The sequence below is a fragment of the Equus quagga genome, chromosome 3 (assembly GCF_021613505.1).
Source record: "Equus quagga isolate Etosha38 chromosome 3, UCLA_HA_Equagga_1.0, whole genome shotgun sequence".
NCBI classification, from domain to species: Eukaryota; Metazoa; Chordata; class Mammalia; order Perissodactyla; family Equidae; genus Equus; species Equus quagga.
In genome coordinates this window covers 29,769,638-29,786,066 of record NC_060269.1, presented here as the reverse complement: position 1 = coordinate 29,786,066, position 16,429 = coordinate 29,769,638, and the positions used below count along the sequence as shown (strand labels likewise).

The 16,429-nt window shown below is 33.3% G+C and overlaps 1 protein-coding gene across 1 annotated transcript in view; it reads left to right on the top strand.

Annotated features, from left to right (window-relative positions):
• CLGN (calmegin) overlaps positions 1 to 16,429 on the top strand; it is a 40,097-nt gene that overhangs the window by 20,580 nt on the left and 3,088 nt on the right. Inside the window, exons 6-13 of the mRNA XM_046657073.1 lie at positions 2,990 to 3,071; positions 4,517 to 4,709; positions 7,702 to 7,891; positions 12,623 to 12,736; positions 12,859 to 13,009; positions 14,542 to 14,757; positions 15,875 to 16,000; positions 16,210 to 16,369. Of these exons, the coding sequence (XP_046513029.1) occupies positions 2,990 to 3,071; positions 4,517 to 4,709; positions 7,702 to 7,891; positions 12,623 to 12,736; positions 12,859 to 13,009; positions 14,542 to 14,757; positions 15,875 to 16,000; positions 16,210 to 16,369 (1,232 nt within the window). The remainder of the gene's footprint in view (positions 1 to 2,989; positions 3,072 to 4,516; positions 4,710 to 7,701; positions 7,892 to 12,622; positions 12,737 to 12,858; positions 13,010 to 14,541; positions 14,758 to 15,874; positions 16,001 to 16,209; positions 16,370 to 16,429) is intronic.

The following is a 16,429-nucleotide window of genomic DNA, read 5'->3' as shown; positions in this document are numbered from 1 at the left end:
AGGAAACGTATAAATGTTACTTTCTACCTCATATCAGAAGATTTGGCTGTCCAAAGTTAATTACAGCTTAAGGAAATATCATTAAACTGTACACTCTGTCACTCCAGAATGCCTTCAGTTTTTTTGTTAACAAGTTGCACGTGTTCCTATGTGGGATCACTAAAATGCCACTTTGTATTTTAGAAATTTTAAAAAATATGGCATTTGGTGTAATTGGCTTAGTTTTTCAGTTGTGATGTTTTGGCTTAGTTCCATTATTTCAATAAATTTAAAATATTAAATAATGTAAAAGAGTATCTCACCATTATTTAAACAAGTTAAAAATATTGCCACAAGTACTTATTGGGACTAATATTTGAGCTTGATATTATTTATCATTATTCAGGGTGTGGTTTTTCTTTTTTCTTGAAAGTTTGAAATTAATCTTATTATTCTGTTGAAACTTAGGTGGAATATAATACCACTTTCTGTGTTGACCTTTTGTGGCCTAAATGAACGATTAAAGGAAAATAATATAAAGTTTAACTTCTCCAGAGTAAAATGAATCAAATTTATTATCTTCAGAAAGTATAAATCACTGTTAAGAAAGTAAGCAAAAGCTAGCCTGCAAGATTAGAAGCAAAGATTGGATAATAAGTCTAAAATATTATTAAAGCAATTGTGAAACTGTTATCCTAGCAAAAGAAAGGGAGGACCAGGAAGAACTGAATCGCTGTCTCTGATATGCTTGAAAACAGTTCAAAGAGGGAGAGTGAATGTTTGTCTTCTCTTATATTGATAAAATGAAATGGGATAAAGAAAATGAAGAAATTTTATTTTAACTACTATAAATACCATGGATTTAATGACATAACTTTACTTTAAAGCTGCTTTTCCCGAATTGTACATGTTAACGTGCATTATGTGGTCATATAAGTTTTAGAAACTAAGAATATTCTAACCTTAGAGATAAGCATATTTGCCCATTAAAGACTTTGAGAAGTTCTACATATAAAAACCTGTTTTTAATTTTGGTCCTGTGTTTCCCAAACATATTTGACAACATAAGTTTTTTCCCCCTAACAATAATTATACTTCATGGAAGAGTTTGGGAAATGGTACTTTAAAGAAAATAAGGTTAACATATACTCTGCATACCTCCTCATTTTTCCTGTGACTTAAGATGACCAGCAGTCAAGCTGTATGATATACATTTCACTGATCCTCTAATCCATTGTGAGCTATTTATACTAGTCATAAGTTAATGATCTGGAAACTCTGAAAGTTATAATGTAAGAAATAGACATAATAATTGAATGTGGGCATAATAGGACGACAAAGCTATGTTTACAGTTATCAAGACAATTTACAAAGTTGTTCTTTCAAGTTCTTCCATTTTCACAGAACCCTTTGTCTTTAGATCACCTATGAAAAAGCTGTAAATCTCTTTGTTTTATTTTACCTAAAATAGTGAATCTTTACCTTTAATTCACATCGCATACCATTTCTTTTACTTTATAGTCTTCAAAGACATGTTCCATGAAAAAAAATTTGTCAGCTACTGCTTAAAATAAAAATCTTGATAAGGCTTTGAGGAAAACAAACAAATTCCTTTTATTTAAAAAATTAAAAAGAACAAAACGAAACCTTTCTTTAGATCATAACAGAAGCTAACATTTTTGAGCATTTATTTGTCCATCACTGTTCATGATATCCTTTAATCGTTATAACAGTCCTTTGAGGTATAGGTATGAGCAGTGTCCCCATATTATAAATGAGCAAATAGAAACTTAGAGCTTAAATAACTTGCCTTCACCCCAGGTGTCACTAGAGTAAGTGGCGGAATCAGGAATAAATCTCAGGTCTTTCTGACCCCAAAGTACCTGCTTGTAACCACTACTGTAAATGTCTTGAGAAATAAAGTGGAGTAGAAAGTAGGTGGAAAAATCACCATAATCTGGCAACTCAGAGAAATCACATAAAATTTTGCTGTATTTTGTCTGTTCTTTTCAATACAAAATATATGTGCTAATAGAGTTCAAACTGTCAAAGTTTTGTGTGCTATTTTTTTTTTTTTTTACTTTCTCATCACTAAAGTTTCTTCAGGAACATTTAACATTTTAAAACACAGTTCTTCGTTAAAATTATCACTAGTTCCTGTTGCCTCTCTAGTTTTCATCTCTTTTTCTTATACTTCATTAAACCAAATCTAAACCTTTTTGGTTGTCACTGTTTTTCACTTTGATAGCCATTTCCTCCTTGATTTTTGTCACATGTAATTTATGTTTACCAAAAATCTCTTCTAAATTCAGTAAGTCTATGTCTCATTGCCTAAATAAGACTATTTCCTTAAAAGGAAAATTTTGCTGAGAATTACACAGTGTTGTAAATCCATGAGAAGACTCTCATGTCAGTTCACTCTTTCAGCTGTTATACTGTATCTCCCGTATCTCTTGGCTGCTAAGTCTCCAGGTTATTGAGTGAGATGATGAAATCTCTTTACTGGAGGTATTTAATTAAATGTACAACTTATTTAACATGGTTTAGGTATAGTTGAACTAAAAGAACAATTAGTAGTGAACTGGATAGCTAAGATCGTTAGCGATTCTGGAAGTCTGTTGCTGTGGCTGTGGTCCTCATAGTCTTTGTTTTTTAGTTTATCTTTATAAGAGTATGTATAGTGTGTACCTTATTTTAATTTTAAGTTTTTCCTATTATAGTTTTAGTCAAAATATCTTAATTCAACAGATTTGATGGAAAAAATTATTTCAACAAATTGGTTGGCTTTTCTATACTTGAGTGTAATCATTCTATTTTTGATATTTTAAAGATGTGCATAGAAAAAGCATTTCTGCTTATATTCCCTATACATTGTGAATATGCTTTATTTGAGCTTTCTAGTAATGTAAATCATTGATGTTTAAATGAGTTGAGAGTAATACATTAGAGTTTGAAGAGCAATTAGTAATTTTTACTTATCAGCAGTATGATTCTTTTTCCCTTCATTTAGATATGAAGTAAATTTTCAAGATGGTATTGATTGTGGAGGTGCATACATTAAACTCCTAGCAGACACTGATGGTTTGAATCTGGTATGATATTTTAATGTTTAAGAAAACCTTATTAAAGTTAATAAGTATTTTTAAGGAGTAATTGATAAAACTGAAATTTTTATTTTCAACTGAAATAGAAAAGAACTTTGAAAATCCATTCAACATGAGTTTATATAGCTTTTACAATGTGCCTTCAAGTTTTGTATACAGCTGTGTTACTTGATGGCATCAGTTTTGTAATTTTTATCAATGTAAAAATTTTACCATGTCTTTAAATAAAAAATAACATGGTGCTTATAAATGCAGTTGAAAGATCAGCTTAGAGTTATTTTCTTTACAAAATAAGAATCAAATGTTTGTTCAGAGAAGCAAGATAACAGAGCAAGGCAGTAAAGTATAATGGCCAAAGAACCAAGTAAAGGCGGGCCAGTTCAGGAGTTGGCAGCCCACAAAAATTAACGAAGTTAAAAGTGTTGTCATAGTGAAGCAGGTTGTATTAGGACCATTTGAAGGCTGGGGAAATTTCTTACAGCATTCTCCTACAGGAGTCTGTGTCAGCATTTCTGCATATAACAGAAATAAGATAAGTGAGACGTCAGTGAGATATTTGTGAAAACACGTGGCTATGCATAGGCTATGAAACATGGATTAAAGGATTCATGTAGTATTATTAGGATCAGTTAAAGGGGAACCCATTTGTGATAAATGTTGAAGCTCTTGTTTTAGGTATTGTAAGGTGACGATCACCTGAAGGTATAATGACAATAATAAAATCAAATGCCAAGTATTTTTCAAACACTTTATCTGGTTAACTCAGCTAATCCTCACAGAACCCTTATGCGGTAGGTACTGTTATTATCTGCATACTTCAGAGGTGATGAAACAACTACAGAGAGGTTAGGAAATTTGCTCAGGGCTACATACAGCTAGTTTAAGTGTCAGTGTAGGCTTTGAACCTCCGTATCCGACTCTGGATCCCAGGCTCTTAACCAGGAGGCCGTGCCAAATAAAGGGAAATTACTAGTAGTGAAGCAAGGAGCATGTCTGTGTCTGTTCTTGTGTCTGAATCTCTCTTCACTCTGTGCTCAGGAGGGTCATTTTCTGGCGTCTTCCTGAATAATAGTAATGGATAATCATTGTCGTCTTAAGATCATAAGTATGCTTTTCTTTATGCTTAATTTTCTTAATAAAATATTAATAATACAGGTTTACATAAAGTAGTTAAAGCTTAGGAGGCTGTTCCCAGGGTGGTTTCAGCTTCTCTTTTACGTCTTCAGGAAGGAAGTAGTGTGTGCTTTTTAAAAAAATATTTTGAAGTAAAATTTGTCATTTTTCCATATCCTTTATTGTCACTTGTGTCAAGAAATTCTTTGTTGAATTAGCATTTAATACATTTTTGTAAACTCCACCCAATTGGATAGAATAGAGAAATTCATTAAGTACTCTAATTCTGGACTAATCTCAACACTCATCTCTCTTTGAAGGAAAACTTTTATGATAAGACATCCTATACCATTATGTTTGGACCAGATAAATGTGGAGAAGATTATAAACTTCATTTTATCTTCAGACATAAACATCCAAAAACTGGAGTTTTTGAAGAGAAACATGCCAAACCTCCAGATGTAGACCTTAAAAAGTTCTTTACAGACAGGAAGACTCATCTTTATACCCTTGGTATATCTTTTTAATTCATTCATTAATTCAAAAATATTTGTTGACTACTGTTATTTTCATGGCAAGTGCTTTGGGAGAAACAAACATAGACCTGACTCATAAGGAGCTTTTCTTTTTAGGCAAATAAGACAGTTATAGCACAGACGGAAAGTAAAGTGCCACGTGAGAGGTACAGACGAGGGGCAGTTAAGAGTTCAAGAGCAGTATTACTTCCAGTGTGGAGACTCGGAGAAAATGTAATGAAGGAGATTATATTTGAACTAGTCTTGAAGTGTAGATAGAACGTGGAAGATAGGAAGGGAAAAGGATATTTTAGGCACTGTGACATTAGTGGTGTTGTAAGGATAGAAAACTGGAAAATAAGGTTAAAGAGGAAGAAGTCCATAATGCCAAGCTCACAAGCTTAGATTTCATTCTATAGGCAGTCGTGGTCATTGCTGGGTCCTGTCTCGTGGTGGTTGTGGTGCATGTCTAAACTTTGAAAGGGAAAGCCTTGGGCGACCATATATTAATAGACAGCTTTACTTAAGTAAGTAGAGTTTGCTTAGACATTGAGGGGTGGAGTATTCTAAGGGGTTGTTCCCCTCTTCCCAAGCAGTTATGCTTATAGATGTTCGGTCTGCCCATGATGACTCAAAGTCACGGCATGTCACAACCGAACAGGACAGCTCCATCCAAGACTAAGGTATTTCAGTTTCTTTCCAAAGACTGCAGTTGCGGAAACAAGCATTTTGTCTGCCAAAGCAATGACCAGTTTTATTTTTAATGTCAGCATTGATGTCAAATATCTTTTTCTGAAATTGGAAAATAGTACTGGACGTTTTGGGGAATATAAAGTAAACTGTAGAAATAATGAGAAATTATAACTAGAACAGAACAAATGAATTTATGGTCAAAAGCAATTTGGTAGTGTATATCAAAGTATATCAAAGGCCATAAGACATTTATGGCCTTTGAAACCGTAATTCCACTTTCAGGAATTTATCCAAAGAAAATAATCCAGAAGACAGAAAATGACCTGTGTGTGAAAACATACTGTAAATTTGAAGGCAGTCCGAATGTTACAGTAGAGGTTTTCTAAGCAATACAAAATAACTATCAAAATGTTTAGCAACCAGGAAGAAATTCTTAAAATATTAAAATGGGGAAAGAAAACAAAATTCAAATTAGAGGCACATTGTGATGCCACTAGGCAAATTATGCAAGCAAATAGAAAAAGCCTAGAAAAGAAGAACTAATTTTCATTAGTCGCCTGATACGTACCGGGCTCTGTGCTGGGCACCTTGTTTACAACGACCGCGTGTGGGGACAGTTTCTCTCTCTATTTTGCCTTAACTTAGGTTAAGTCACTTCCCCCAGGAAACAACAGTAGCTTGTAGGACTGGAATTGAAATCCAGTCTGACTCGTAAACATTTGCTTTTCTTACCACTATAAACAGAAAACTTTGTTGTGCTAGGTTATTGAATGACTTTTTTCTTTTTTAAAAAAACTTTTATTATATGTTTGTAACATTATTCTGTAGTTGTTCTAAGAACCTTATAGAGTACCTTAAAAGACTTTATAATCCAATGCCTTTATTGTAAGTTCATTTGAAATATTTAATATAGTTTTCCAAATGGAAAATTTTTTGGACAAAGATATCTTTTCACATATGCATATTTGTCATGTGCTTTTTTGTTTTAACTGTAATTTTAAATCAATTTCAGTTGCAAAATTTATTCAGAAGGCATTCTTTTCAAGAATTTTTTTGAGAAACCTTTTTTTTGATTAGGAAGGATATGGTACTTTTTTACATTTAAGATCTTACTTTAGCTCTGCTTCAGTCTTGACTTTTTTCATTTGTAAAGTCATATAGTTTTATAATCTCAGCTGTAATAGAAGAGGAAATAGTAGGGAAAAGAGAGAAAATATTGAGCATTTGCGTTATTTGAGTTTGTATATAAATTGCAGTTTTTGATTTTGATATAAATAATTTAGCATTGCCGTGACTGAAACCTCTGGAGATTGTTATTACTTGAGAACTGTTTTTTCAGAAAGTGGTAGCCCACTTACTTGTTAAGTCGGGATCATTCTGACATCTGCTGACAGCTCCTGCTTCCTTAGCTTATTGACAGCAAATGTTCAGGAGCTATTTTCATCTACCATTCTTTCCAAAGATACAAATTTTACCCAGTGACCCTCCCCCCCCCCCCCCCCCCCCCCATTTACAAAAGGAGGAGAGAGTGCTTTCATTTTGTCATTACAATGGACGAGGAATTCCTTTATGAAAGTTGTGGCTTGGGGACGTCTCTTTAGAGAGCTAGCATTTACCTCCAAACAAACATACTGATAAGTGTAAGCTTGAATATTTTCAATCCTCCATGAGCTATTTTACACTACAGTGTATGACTCAATGAATTTGAAATGCCAAGGAACTTTAGAGATTTCTAGAAAATGATAGTAATTTATCAATGTTAATTTCCTGATTTTGGTACCTAGATTGGGGTTATGTAGGAGAATGTCCTTGTTTGTAGGAAATATACATTAAAACATTCAGGGATGATGTGTATGAGGTCAGTAACTTACTCTCAAGTGGTTCAGGAAAAAATAAAGTTCTTTAGAGTGTACTTGCAACTTTTTAAGTTTGAGATCCTTTCAAAAGAATTATTTTAAAATACTGAAGAAGATTAGTTCGTGTTCTGTTGACTATAAAAGAAGCTGACTGGTCACATGAGTCCCAAACTGAGGTAGCTATTGGGTATTTTTTATTTGAGAAGTAAATGGAGCATTTTATTAAATTATTATCATTACTTAAATTTTTTTCTTTGATTTTAGGAAGCATTATATCTGGTGATTTCAGCATATTTTGATATAATACATTGATGTTATACCTCCATTTCTGGTTGAGAGAAAATTTTACCCATGACGTTTAGGGTAATTTTATTATTTAGAAGATTATCTTTAAAATGTTTATCAATATGCTAAGTGTAATATGTTTAAATTGGTTTTTAGTGATGAATCCAGATGACACATTTGAACTATTAATAGATCAAATAGTTGTAAACAAAGGAAGCTTACTAGAGGATGTGGTTCCTCCCATCAATCCTCCCAAAGAAATTGAAGATCCCAGTGATAAAAAACCTGATGACTGGGATGAAAGAGCAAAGATCCCGGATCTGTCTGCCGTCAAACCGGAAGACTGGTAAGCAAAGAATTCAGCAGCAGAGCATTATTTGGTGTAATTAGGTCATGAGACATATCATGTAAGTAAAGTTGACGACCAATGAAATGTATTCTTTGAACCATCAAAACTACTTATTTTGCCTATTTTGGGTGAAATACTTTTCTAAAATGGATTTTGCACTTCCCTGCCTTTTACTTACCTTTATTTTCATTTTAATTAATATTTTAATTTTGTTGCCTTTTTCAATATATTTTTATTTTTTATTCTTTCAATGCTATGGTGAAAAAAAATCCGTGAATCTAAAACACCAACACTTCAATGTAATTCCTAGTTTGATCTTTATCGTGTGTGTGCATATTTTATCTAGTTGCAGTCTTTTCAGTTAATAGTTACTTGGCTTAAAATAGCCATATCCTCAGCATCACGGAAAACTATACCGGATTCACTCATAGCAGTTTGCTTAATCATAAATTTTTCACTAGCTGAGTATTCATGTTTCTATTCTATTATGAATTTTTCTTTAAAAGAAATGTATTCAGTTCCTGAGTTCCCATAGTTTGAATTCAGATGGTGAACTCAAATATATGTTCCAAAAATATATGTTTTTTATGAGAACATTCAATTCATAATGTTTTCTAATTTCCCTAGTGATTTCTTCTTTGATCCATGTGTTTTTAAGTGTGTTGCTTTGTTGTCAATTATTTATTGCTTTTCCGGATATAATTTTCATTTTGACTCCCAATTTAATTTTAGTATGGTCAAAAAACATTTACAAATGTCGATTTCATCAGGTTGGTTGCTAGTATTGTTCAAAGCTTCTATATTCTTATTGGTTTTCAGTCTGTTCTCTTACAGAGAGGAGAGTATTAAAATCTTCAGCTATGATTGTGAATTTGTTTGTGCTTCCCTTGAGTTCTGTTAGTTTTTGTTTCATGTATTTTTGTTTGTTTGTTTTGGGTTATTTTGTGAGGAAGATTCTCCCTGAGCTAACGTCTGTTACCAATCCTCCTCTTTTTTTTTTTGGTTGAAGATGATTAGCTCCAAGCTAACATCTGTGCCAGTCTTCCTCTACTTTGTATGTGGAATGCCTCCACAGCATGGCTGACGAGTGGAGTAGGTCCACACGTGGGATCTGAACCCACGAACCCCGGACAGCTGAAGTGGAGTGCGCAGAACTTTAAACACTCGGCCATCGGGCTGGCCCTGTTTCATGTATTTTGAAGATCTGTTACTAGATCCATTCACAGTATTTCATGACCTCTTGAGGAACTGACCTTTTTATTACTATAAAATATCCTTCTTTATAAACTCTTGCAATACTCTCTGTCTTTAAGTCTACTTGTCTGATATTAAATCAATACTCCTGCTTTCTTTTAAATCATGTTTCCATTGAATATTATTTTCAGTTGTTTATTTGTAATCTATATATGCCTTTATTTTTAAAGTGATTTTCTTGTAGGCAACATATATTTGTGTCTTGTCTTTTAATTGGAGTCCTTCTAACCATTTACATTTAATTATTGATAGGGTCGGATGTAACCTACTATCTCACTACTTGTTTTCTGTTTGTCCCATGTATTTTGTGGTCCTTTATAAAAAAATTTTTCCTGACTTCTTTTGGGTTATTTTCTTTTAGTCTTCTATTTTTTCTTCTCTATTGGTTTATTAGCTTTTCCTCTTTCGTTTATTATTTTAATGGTTGCTCTAGGGTTTACAGTATGCATCTTTAACTTATTTCAGTCTGCTCTCAAATAATAGGACTCTTGTCTAAGTTAATCTTATGAGTCATATTTTCCCCCTTCCATCCTTTGTGCTATTATCACACATTTACCCTGTTAGAGTAGACCCCTTATCCATGGGGGATAGGTTCTAAGACCCTCAGTGGATCCCTGAAACTGTGGATAGTACCGAACCCTACATATATGTTTTCTTCCTATACATATATACCTATGATAAAGTTTAATTTATAAATTAGGCACAGTAAGAGATTAACAACATAGTACCTTCCCTTTGGCATATCCTAATTGCCAGCATCACTACTCTTGCGTTTTGGGGCCATTATTAAGTAAAATAAGGGTTATTGAACACAAACACTGAGATATGGGGACAGTCGCTCTGATAATTGAGATGGCTACTAAGTGACTTACGGGCAGTAGTGTATATAGTGTGGATATGCTGGACAAAGGGATGATTCACATCCCTGGTGGGATGGAGTGAGACAGCAAGAAATTTCATCACGCTATTCAGAATGGCACACAATTTAAAATTTATGAATTATTTCTGGAATTTTCCCGTCAATATTTTCCAATTGCAGTTGTCTGTGGGTAACTGAAACCACGAAAAGCAAAACTTTGGATAAGGGGGGACCATTGTATATACTTTGAAGGCCACACATATTTATTCTTCAGTCAGTGTCTTTTAATCAGACAGTTAAGTCCTTTTATTTACCCACATATTTACCCTTTCTGGTACTCTTCTTTTGTATAGATACGCATTTGCATCTCTTTTCCTTCTGCCTGATAAACTCAACATACGTAGTCCATGTCTGCTGTCTTTGAATTCTTTCAACTTGCATTTGTGTGAAAATGTCTTTATTTTGCCTTCATTTTTGAAGGATATTCTCACTATTGGATTACAGGTTGATAGTTATTTTGTGACAGCATCCCTTGTCTTGAGGCTGCATTGTTTCTGAGTAGCAGTCAGTTGTTATTCTCATCCTTGTTCTCCTTTACCTAAGGTGTCATTTTCTCTGTTTGGTTTGAAGATTTATTGTTACCGGTTGTCAGCACTTTGATTTTGTTGTGCCTTGATGTCGTCCTTTGTGTGTTTGCCTTTTGCTTTGGATTCTTTGAGCTTTTTGGAATGTGGGTTTATAGTTTGTATCAAATTTGGATAATATTTGGTCACTATTTCTTTAAATGTTTATATGTGTCTCCCCATCTCTTTTTTGGGGGCCCCACTCAAATGGATGTTGGAGTGCTTTCTGTTGTCCCACAGGTCACTGAGGATTTGTCCATTTTTTAAAACCAGTTTTTCTCTCTGTGCTTCATTTTGGAAAATGTCTGTTCCTATTTCTTCAAGTTCTTATTTATTTATAAACATTGAGGTTACTACCTATTTAGAACATAGAGTGTTGCTCCTAGATAACCAAAAGTGTTAACTTCTTAATTCTCTTGTAGGTAAAGAAGGATACTGATTAATGATGAAAATGCCTTTGTATTCAGGCAAATAGTATAATAGGGAAGTAACTTGTACAAGGTGGGAAGAACAGTATGGTTTTAAAAAAAATTATTAGAAAGTCACTTAGTGCATCACTTTCATGAATTCATTCTATCAGCAAAGGCAGGACTACATCCTTCCATGTGGGCTTTCTAACATTGCTTCATGTTTGTTTAGCCATACAGAGTAAGGCTGGGAAATGTTTGCCCTTAAATGAGACAAACTGCATAGAACAACCTCATTCTGATTGGTGATATGTGTTATAATTTGTTTTATAAAGCACCAGAAGAAATGCTCCCTGAGATTTTAAACTCTGGTTACTCTGAGCCCTCAGAGACTCAGGATAACATTGATATCATGCAAGTACACGTCTTTACATATATAGAGTTGATTATTTCAGTTTGTTTTGTTGCTCAAATTTTATTTGCAAAATCATTATGTAGCCTCTTAAAATTTCTACTTTTCTACAAAGATGAAACTTATATTAGTATAGTCATACATTGCTTAATGATGGGGATCTGTTCTGAGAAATGTGACATTAGGTGATTTCATCATTGTGTGAACATCATCGTGTGTGCTTACACAAACCTAGATGGTATAGGCTACTACACACCTAGGCCATATGGTACTAATCTTACGGAGCCACCATCATACATGCAGTCCATTGCTGACCAAAATGTTATGTGGCGCACAACTGCAGTTCTATTCGGTACTTACTATGATTATGTTTATATACTTTAGAATTTACTTTCTAAGTATCACTTTTTAAAATGAAAATACAAAATTACTAGAAGTAAATGTGCAGACTTAAAAAAAATACTATTGGAGTAGGGAAGACCTTTGCAAATAGGACATACAATTGAAGCATCATAAAAGAAAATATTAACAAATTTCAGCCACCTGAAAGTAAATGATTTGTATATGGAAAAAAAAACACAAAAACTATTTCAAAAAATATATGAGAAACTGGAAAAAATATTTTTAATTCATATAGCTGACAGCTAATTTCTTATTAGCTTCGAATATATTCCAGGATATTCATTATAGCATTATTTGTAATAGTAAGTTTTTGTAAACACTGAATGTCCCTTAAGAGTAGATAGGTTAAATAAATTGTGACATATCCACAAAGTGGAAAACTATACAATTGTTAAGAAGAATGAAGCAGATTTATATGTATATAAAATAGAGGAACAGTCTTGACACATTGTAGGCATTTCAATATACGTTTGTTGATGAATGACTGTGTTGTTAAGTGACAGAAGCAAGGTCTGACATACCCTGTACAGAATCCTGTCATTTGTGTAAAAAAAGAATATATACATATGTGCATGTATCCACAGAGAACAATGGAATATATACAAAAAAGTGGCAAGTTAGCTGAAGATTTAGGTGGCTGAGAGATGGAGGAAGTAGTAGGCACAAAGACAGAAGGGTAGGAAATGTCTTTTGTTACCTTCTGAATTTTGTAATGTACGTTTTTAAACTTTTAAAATAATTAATAATTAACATAAAATACTGTATTTACAGGGATGAAAGTGAACCTGCCCAAATAGAAGACTTGAGTGTTGTTAAACCTGATGGCTGGCTTGATGATGAACCCCAATTTATTCCAGATCCTAATGCTGAAAAACCTGAGGACTGGTAAGCATTCCTCACCTTCAAATGTCAATTTCATGTGTCTTACTTGCTTTTTTGTTACTGGTTCATATGACTGAAGGAAGGGACTTGAGGTTACTATATTTGCTTTATTCTAACATCCTAAGGAATGAAGACATGGATGGAGAATGGGAGGCACCTCAGATTTCTAATCCAGCATGTCGGATTGGGTGTGGTGAGTGGAGACCTCCCATGATAGATAACCCAAAGTACAAAGGAGTATGGAGACCTCCAATGATAGATAATCCTGACTACCAGGTAATAGCCGCTCCTTCCAGTCCCATAGTAAAGTTAAAAATGTTGTGATATTTCTTTTATATATCTAGTTATTGATAATGTTAATTTGTAGAAATGTGATTTGTAATGGAGTGCCTTAGCTGTCTTGAGAAGGCAAAGAAAATAGACTCCAACTAATTTATATTTAGAAAGTAAAGCATTCTTTTTTTAATTTTCTGGGGGAATAAAATTAAAAACTAAAGATCAGTTACTTTATACTATATTTTCCCTAGTAAACAACTGATGATCAAGCAAACTCACACTGTATATTTTAGTAATTAATACCTGTGCTTAATTAATGTGCTCCTTACTTTCTGGTCTTATTAAAATTAGGATTTTTTTCTAATACGAATCAGATATCTAATATGAATCAGATATATATATATTTTTGATTGGCACCTGAGCTAACATCTATTGCCAATCTCCTCCCCCCCCCCCCCTTCCTCCTCCCCCTCCCCCTCCTCCTCTCCCCCACCCAGTACATAGTTGTATATTCTAGTTGCAGGTCCTTCTAGTTGTGGCATGTGGGATGCCACCTCAGCATGGCTTGATGAGTGGTGCCATGTCCACATCCAGGATCCCAAACAGCGAAACCCTGGGCCACTGAAGTGGAGCACACAAACTTAACCACTCGGCCATGGGGCTGGCCCCCTAAATCAGATGTCTTTTGAGTGTACCTGGCTTTTTGGGTAGATGTCCCTGTTATCCATTTAACACTGTAGTTTTATCTTTCTAATTATTCATTGACATTTTCTAACATTTATTATATATATGCAGTTATATATTCTAATTGCTCACTGTAGTTTTTCTTCATAGCATTTATCACAAAATGTTTATTTTGGTAACTTTTTTGTTTAATGTCTGTCTCCCTCATTAGACTTTAAATTCCATGATACAGGTACCATGTCTGTCTTTATCATCACGGTATCCTTAGCACCTGGCATAGTGTCTGGCACAGGATAGATTATATATGATGGTGGAGTGAGTCAGTGAGTGACTGTACTGTCAAATTTATTTGATTTGATTGAGTTTAATCATTTAAAGGCTTGAGGAACTTTTATGTTGAATAATTGTTCTGAGGTTCAACCCTGATTGATTATTGATGCCTGTCATGGGTGTATGTTAAAAGGAGTGACTCCATTTTTGCCATACAGTAACCTCTCTGATTTGGGCAATTTTAGTGACAACTTGCCTTGAATAAGTTTATTAAACATAAAAAACTTGTCTAAAGTAGTATCACTTACTTGTGAAATTTAATTACTCAGGTTTCTTTGTGTGTTTGATTTTCACTTTAGCTTTTTTTGCAGAGATTAAGTCAGTATTATCCATAGGGAATATCACGTACAGAATAAGAAGAAACATTATTTCTGGTGAATTACTAATGAATTAATATCAGTTAAAGTTTTCCTTTTTCTCCAGTTAGTATTGCTGATTTCATTCAACAGCAACTACTTCTTGAGTAGCTTTTATAATGAAATTATTTGAAAATGTCTTTAAATTACTTTTTCTTCCAGGGAATCTGGAGTCCTCGAAAAATTCCTAATCCAGATTATTTTGAAGATGACCATCCATTTCTTCTGACTTCTTTCCGTGCTCTTGGTTTAGAGCTTTGGTCTATGACTTCTGATATCTACTTTGATAATTTCATTATCTGTTCGGAAAAGGAAGTAGCAGATCACTGGGCTGCAGACGGTTGGGGAGTGAAAATAATGGTAGCAAATGCCAATGAGGTACAGTATTTACCATAGAGTAATAATAGGACTTGGTCTTGTTATGGGTTATACAAATGGCCCTTGAAAAGGTAAATAAATGCTCAGTAATTACTAAATGCCAAAGAAATATTCTTAAATAAATTTATGTAGACAATATTCAGCTTTATTATAATCAACTTCATTATAAACTATATAATGAACTCTATATATGTAAGTCTTCATTTCATTCACTAAATTATGATAGCATAATGGGATTTAATGCCTATTTGTTGTTTATAGAAATAAGAATACTTAATACATTTGTCATCTTGTCAATTCAAGGCCTAAGTGGTAACAGTAATCTAAATATTATTCTTTATTCATTTCAGTTGCTTTTCACTTAGGAGAGTGTAGAGAATTTTTAAATTTAATATTATTAAAGTGTGTTCTGGTTTTATTTCCCCCAAATCTTAACACTGTTTAGAAAAGATTAAGCTAAACATTTCAACACAATGCATTTTGGAGAATATATCTTTAAAATCCATTATTATAAAGAAAAATTCATACCTTACATTTGGTTTCTTTGGACATTAGCAAAACCCATCAAAAGAGTAGGTAAAGGTAGAGAGATTCTCATTTTGAAATTCCTTTAACTAAATCATTTGATGATTTTAGATTTTATTTTAATAAGAGAAACAATTTCCTTACTGAAGGTTGTATGTGAAGTGTGTTAATAAAAAAGAAAAAACCCCAATAATTCTCAGGTTGATTTTATTAATAATCCCTTTGAAAGTAAAGAATGAGTTATTAGAGAGTTGTATATTTCTAAATGAACCAGATAATACGTCCATAAAGAGTAATTCCATCTTAAAATTTGCCTAAAAAGAAAACTGTCTTAACTCTTGCTGGTAGGTTATCAGTTTCTACATATGTAGTAATATATCTTCCACTACAAAGTCTCAAATAGCGAGCGTGCTAATAATTAAAGAGTTTAAACTTTACAAAATATAAGATGAGAAAATAAAATATTTTTTAGCTTACAAGTTCATCACTTCTTAAAACACCTAGGTAAAATAAGGCTTTTTTTGGTAGGCTGTATTTCCTAATGAAGGTTTGTAAAATCTGAATTGAATTTTTATTCTTATTTCTTCTATAGCCTGGTATATTTAAACAGTTAATGGCAATTGCTGAAGAGCGCCCGTGGCTTTGGCTCATTTATTTTGTGGCAGTGGGATTCCCAATAGCATTAATTACTTCATTTTGTTGGCCAAGAAGAGTAAAGGTAAAGAAAATGAATTTCCTTCAACTTAAAAAACAATCTCTTAGTGTTTAGGAGTTCTGTGAATTGAGCAATAAACTAAATAATAAGTAATAAACTAAATTTCCTGTAAATGTTTACTGATAGTTCATTGTGTATGTCAGTTATTGTAAAAAAAACTTAAAAAAAACGTTTTGCTTTTAGTAAAAATAGCTTATGTTAAACTTTTATAGAAAAAATATGAAGATGCAGAGTATAAAAAAACTGACATATGTAAACCGCAAACCAAGGGAGCACTCGAGCAAGAAGTGAAGGAGGAGAAGGCAGCCCTGGAGAAGCCAGTGGACGTGGAAGAGGAAAAAAAGCAAAGTGATGGTGAAATTCTTGAAAAAGGTAACAATAATAGTGATTTATAATGGGGACCCTGGGTAAAGCTCAGAAAAACAGTGGATT